At 31.5% G+C, this 5,936-nt stretch overlaps 1 protein-coding gene across 1 annotated transcript; it reads left to right on the top strand.

Annotated features, from left to right (window-relative positions):
- Positions 1-3,040: 3,040 nt before the first annotated feature.
- Positions 3,041-5,453, top strand: LOC131028159 (BAG family molecular chaperone regulator 6-like). Its single transcript, XM_059219008.1, has 3 exons — positions 3,041-3,197; positions 3,741-4,606; positions 4,701-5,453. Exons 1-3 carry the CDS (start codon positions 3,041-3,043, stop codon positions 5,451-5,453), a joined length of 1,776 nt encoding a protein of 591 aa, XP_059074991.1.
- Positions 5,454-5,936: the final 483 nt, after the last annotated feature.

Genomic DNA, 5,936 nt, shown 5'->3' with positions numbered 1-5,936 from the left:
GGTTAGGGTTATTGTAACGATTAGGTTTATCGTTTAGGGTTATGATTAGAACTATCGGTTATGGTTATGATTTAATATTATGGTGAGGGTTATGGTTAGTGTTAGGGTTTAGTGTTAGGGTTAGCATTATAGTGAGGGTTTATATCAAGGTTAGGATTAGGGGTGGATTATAATTAGGGTTTATATCATGATCAGGGTTAGTGTAAGGATTTTAGTGAGTATTATTGGTAGGTTTAGGGTTTACATCATGGGTAGGATTAGGGGTCATGTTAAGATAATGGTTAGGGTTTAGGGTTATGGTTAAGGTTATGGTTTAATATTATGGCTAGGGTTAGGTTTTGGGTTAGGGTTTAGTATTAGAGGTAGGATTATGGTTAAGGTTTACATGATTTGGTCTTATTATTTTGTTTCAAGGTTATATTTAACATATGATAAATTAACTTAAATTGATTTGTATCGAATAATAAGCTTTACAATTTACATGATTTGGTCTTATTATTTTCATTTAAGGTTATATTTAACATATCATAAATTTTCCTAACCTCCAAACATTAACTGTAACCCTATTTAGCTTTTAGTTTACTATTATGGAAAGTGTTTCTTCTAGAATTTGATTTGTGGCACATCATTGAGGTTTTAGTTCAACCCTCCAAAAGGAAACTTCTAGCTTAATTAATGAAACTGGTGACCTTTATATTATAGATGGTAATGAATTGTATTAGTCTTTCTTATGATTTAGCATTAGTCTGCTAGTTTGAGTTGGATTCATATTCAATTAGGTATACTATTTCAATTTTGTGCATTTATAGTTAATTTTAAAGTTCAATTTGGTTTAGTTTGAGGCTACCATTTCATTTAATAATGTATACAACATATATATTGTATAAATACCATGTTAACACAAGCATGTGATAAATGTCTTGTGGCATACAAAAATATAATTATAAAGTGTAAGTTTAAACGATTAGTATTTTTAAATTTTTGGAATACAAATACAAATAAATTTCAAACTTTATTAATATATAATAAAATAATATAAAATTAACTAAGAGATAAATAGAATATCATTAGAAAAATTACATTTATATGAAAAATTATATATAATCTATAAAGCCAGAAAATATGATATAAAATACTAAATTGTTTTGAAATATTTGTGTATGCAATTTTGATTTTTAAAAATTTAGAAATATTATATATATATATATATATTAATTTGACTAAATTGGAAATAAAAAAATTATATATTATTTTTGAAATATTTGTGCATGTGTTAATTTTAATTTTTTGAATTTAGAAACAATATATATCTACATGATTTTTTTAACTTAGAAACATTATATTTTACCTTTGAAATTTTCAAACATCTGTTAGTAAAAGGCACAATAAATATAGAAACTTTCTTGTAAGACACCATTTGAAGATGAAAACAATTCTTGAATAGCATGTTTATGTTTGTAGAAGGAAACAACTCATAGAAAATAGAAAGTTGCATTTTTAATTGTAGCTTTAAATGTTTCCTATAAAATAAAACTTGAACTCACTATAATTGCTAACGTCTATTTCAATGTATTATAGCTTTAAATATTTTCTATTCATAAATATTCCCAAAATAAATAATCTTATTTGAAAATATTGATGGAGTTTATTTACAATTGTCTTGTAAGAAGCACATAGAAAATATTCTCAATTTCTTTGTGAATATAATCAAAAATATTTTGAGTGAATTTAATAGTATCTTTTATATATTTGACAAAAATAACCTATATCCAAGACATTAAAAAATCTAAAAATGTTGGCTTTAGATTTATATAAATTCAATGCATTTAAGAAAATCCATGAAATTTTATAATAGAGAGCGTTTTAAAGAGGACCAATACAGTTTATTCAAAACCTTCCTATATCAACAAGACAAATTGTAACACAAATTCTACATAATGAAGTATGTAAGCATCCTAGGGTCAGCTAATCTCATTGTAATAAATAAAAAAGTGAATTGGCTCAGATGATTGAGAAGATATCTATGGGGATCTAGAGAAAATGGGGATCAACTACAACTATGTTGCCCCAATTCTAACAAACTTACAAGATAAGAAAAGGACATATTTGGTTTTCCTATTCATTTGCCCTATTGTTGCCTTGATCCATATGGAGATGAAGGAATTCAGTAAACTTGAGTAAACTTGAGTGTCTATGAGAATAAACTATAGAAACAATGATAAATAGATTCATGATTTGAACAATGAAACAATATATGAGATAAGAGAAATAAAGCTCATAACTTAGGGATTTTACTCTCCTCTCTACAGTCAAACAAAAGATCATTCATTGAGCCCTATAAGCTCTTACAATGCTTTTATCCCTTTCTCATACCTAGCCCTAGGAAATGCTTATATAATGTATGTTTATTGTATCCATTATGCATATAGTTTGACATAATTGTAAATTTCAGTTTATAGAAGGTTTGTTGGATAAGTGATGTGCATATAGTTTGATAATGTGAGATAAAGATAGATATAAAGAAAGATCAAAATGTGTATATTTTCAAGACAAAGTAAATAACAGATCAAAGGAAGCATAGTCAATTATGCACAAAAAAGGCAGAGTAACTAACGAATTGATAGCTTGACAAAAACCCCGATTATGATGCACTTGAACCTACAAATGAATACACTGTTTAAATTTCGATGGATTTAAAATGAGTAGATCTTGCTGGAAAAATATTACGAAATTTACCAGAGTAGATTTAAAAAAAAAACGAGATGAACTTGGTTGTGGATCACAACATGAATTTTTCCAATCCCGTGCGTCTTTAACTGCCGCACTTTGCAAAGCACAAACAAATCTCTTTCCAATGCACTAATCTCCTCCATTGCTGCTATTCAAATGAGAAATACTTAAATACAATGTTCTTTTACACACATCGCATGAATCTCCACTTTCTATTGTTACATTTTGGGTTACTGGCACGAGTTGAAAGCAATTAAAATATAACAGTTGGAGAATCCTCACTTATGAAACGTTAGTCTCTTCGAATTCTATGAAGGTTGTTGAATTTCATGTGCTTGGTTTCTCTGACTCTGTTGCAGTTACGAATGAAATCGCTGGCCTTTCACTACCATTCAAGTTAATGGATGAACTCATTATCATTATGGACACAAAATGGCAGGATTCTTCGAATTCCATATGCTGGGATTGTAACTCCCCTTTCTTTTTGGTTTCACGGATGTGCTGACATTGTATAGGATGCCTCTTGACGTAATTAAGTATATTAACACATTTTTTTTAGGGGGGTCTGACTATATTAACACATTTAAATAATGTATATTTTTATATATATTATAATAACTATTTTTAATTAATCCAATAAAATTTGATATTTGAATGAAAAATAAAAATCCCTAAACAAGAAATTAATGCATGATTAGAATGAAAATATTTTGATTATCTAAAATAGATAAACATGTGTTTAATAAGTGTGACATGAAGAAATATATATTTTTAGAAAAAAAAATAGCAAAATTTTAAAATAACACTAAAAATATAAGTGAATGTTCGCCATCATTCTCGAACTAGCGTGTCTGAAACACTCGTATAAAACATTCACATAAACCCTCTTTTGCCACCATTATCTCATTAACATAAGCATTCCTGGATTCTGAAGTAGCATTTTGCTTTATCTTTTTTGTGTTTCAGGCTATTCGATTGAATTTTTTTTTTTTTTCGTTTTTCTGTTGGAGTTTTGAGTGATTTGGCTTCCATGGATCTTCACGAAAATCCTCTTTTTGGGGGGTGTTGGGGTGGACTGCCCGAAAGGCGATCTTATCAAAGGCCGTCTTACTATCGTACAAACCCTTACGCTGCAACTTCGAACCCTACTCCAGTAAAATCGAAGAGCACGCCTAACGTAAAGCCCAAGAAAATCGTCACAGTTCCAGTCAATTTCGTCGATTCTGAAAAATTCAAATCCAAAAAGGTGCCCGCCATGGACGAAAATACAGCGGCTGTAAAAATTCAGGCGGCTTTTCTAGGGTTTTGTGTGAGGAAGTCAAGGCCTCTGAACAAATTGAGGGTTATAATGAAAACCAGGTCAGAGGCTGTAGAAATTCGGAGACGTGTGAATGACAAACATGTTGTGGAGTTGATTCGACGAGATGAGAAGGAGCGGCTGAAAATTACGGAGTGGATCATGTCTCTATTGCTCAGGCTCGATGAAATTCAGGGAGTGATTCCTTTTGTGCGCGAATCAAGAAAGACTGTGATTCGTGAGCTGGTTTACTTGGAAGAGACTTTAGATGACATAATTCCGGCCAAATCCAGGCAAGATGCTGCTACAGAAAAAACAGAGGAGACTTTGCGTTCTCAAATGCAAGATTTGCAAATTCTAAAATCTGAGAGTGCGCCCAATAAAGTCGTCACAATTCCAGTCAATTTCGTCGATTCTGAGACATTCAAATCCAAAAAGGCGCCCGCCATGGACGCAAATACAGCGGCTGTAAAAATTCAGGCAGCTTTCCTAGGGTTTTGTGTGAGGAAGTCCAGGCCTCTGAACAAATTGAGGGTTGTAATGAAAACCAAGGCAGAGGCTGCAGAAATTCAGAGGCGTGTGAATGATGAAAATGTTGTGGAGTTGATTAGACGAGCGGATGAAAATGACGGAGTGGATCATGTCTCTGCTGCTCAGGCTCGATGAAATTCAGGGAGTGATTCCTTTAGTGCGGGAATCAAGAAAGGCTGTGATCCATGAGCTGCTTAACTTGGAAGAGACTGTAGATGACATAATTGAGGCCAAATCCAGGCAAGAAGCTGCTACAGAAGAAAAAGCAGAGGAGTCTTTGCCTTCTGAAATGCAAGATTTGCAAATTCAGGGTTCCCCTGAAGAAGACAATAGTAATAAAGCTGAAATAAAAAGTTTTGAACAGTGCTCTTGTGAAGCTGGACAAATTGTGTCTGGAACTGAGAAATCCACAAAGGTTGATAAAGATGCAGAGAATTTGAAAAGAAACAAGATTGAAAGCCCGTTGGAGGCTGATGCATCACCTACAATCCCTTGCACAGAGGAAGGTTTTAAAATAGGAAATTTAAGGGATGATAACAATTCTTCTAAATCTCTGAACTTGTTGGAGGTTGATGCATCACCTGCAATCCCTTGCATAGAAGGTGTTAAAATAGGAAATTCAAGGGATTATGAAAATTGTACTGAATATCTGGACTCCTTGAAGTTGCAGACTATCCAGCGTGAAACTGCAGACTTAATGGAGTGTGAAGGAGGGTATAAGATGGCAGAGAAAGCAAAGCTCATTGAAGATATTGGCATGGTAAAAGAAGAGAATGAGAGATTTAAGAGGACTGTATCTGATCTGTTGAAGAAAAGTGAGAATCAGAGTGAGATGATTCGTGATCTGATTCTGCGTGTTTCACAGTTGGAAGAGCAACTATCGCATAATTTCTAAGTTCATTACTCATACCTTTTGTTATTTTTAAAAAAACGTTATTGAAACATGTAAAAATACTGATTAGTATTTGATCACTAATTAATTTAAAACAAACACAATGATCTATCATAGAAATTCAACCTATAATCTAAAGGTATCAAAATTTTGGAAGGTCTATTTAATCAAGCCTACCAAAAGTTACTTATTCCACTTTCTATATAATTTTTTTTAGGCAAATATTTATGGCATTTAAATAATTTAAAACTAAGTCAAATTACATAAATTATACATATTTTTTTTTCTAATACTAATGCTCATTGAACCTAAACCTTACACTAAATCAAATTGAATGTAACACCTAAAATAATGCAAAAATGAATCATAATTTTAAACATAATTTAAAATTAACTTAAATGCTAACCCTTAATCTAATTTAAGACTAAACCAAACTAAACACTTAAACTAAAACTAAATTTCAACCTTAACACTAACCTTTAACAA

This window comes from Cryptomeria japonica, chromosome 4 (assembly GCF_030272615.1).
Source record: "Cryptomeria japonica chromosome 4, Sugi_1.0, whole genome shotgun sequence".
Classification (NCBI taxonomy): domain Eukaryota; kingdom Viridiplantae; phylum Streptophyta; class Pinopsida; order Cupressales; family Cupressaceae; genus Cryptomeria; species Cryptomeria japonica.
This window is presented reverse-complemented; position numbering and strand designations above follow the sequence as displayed.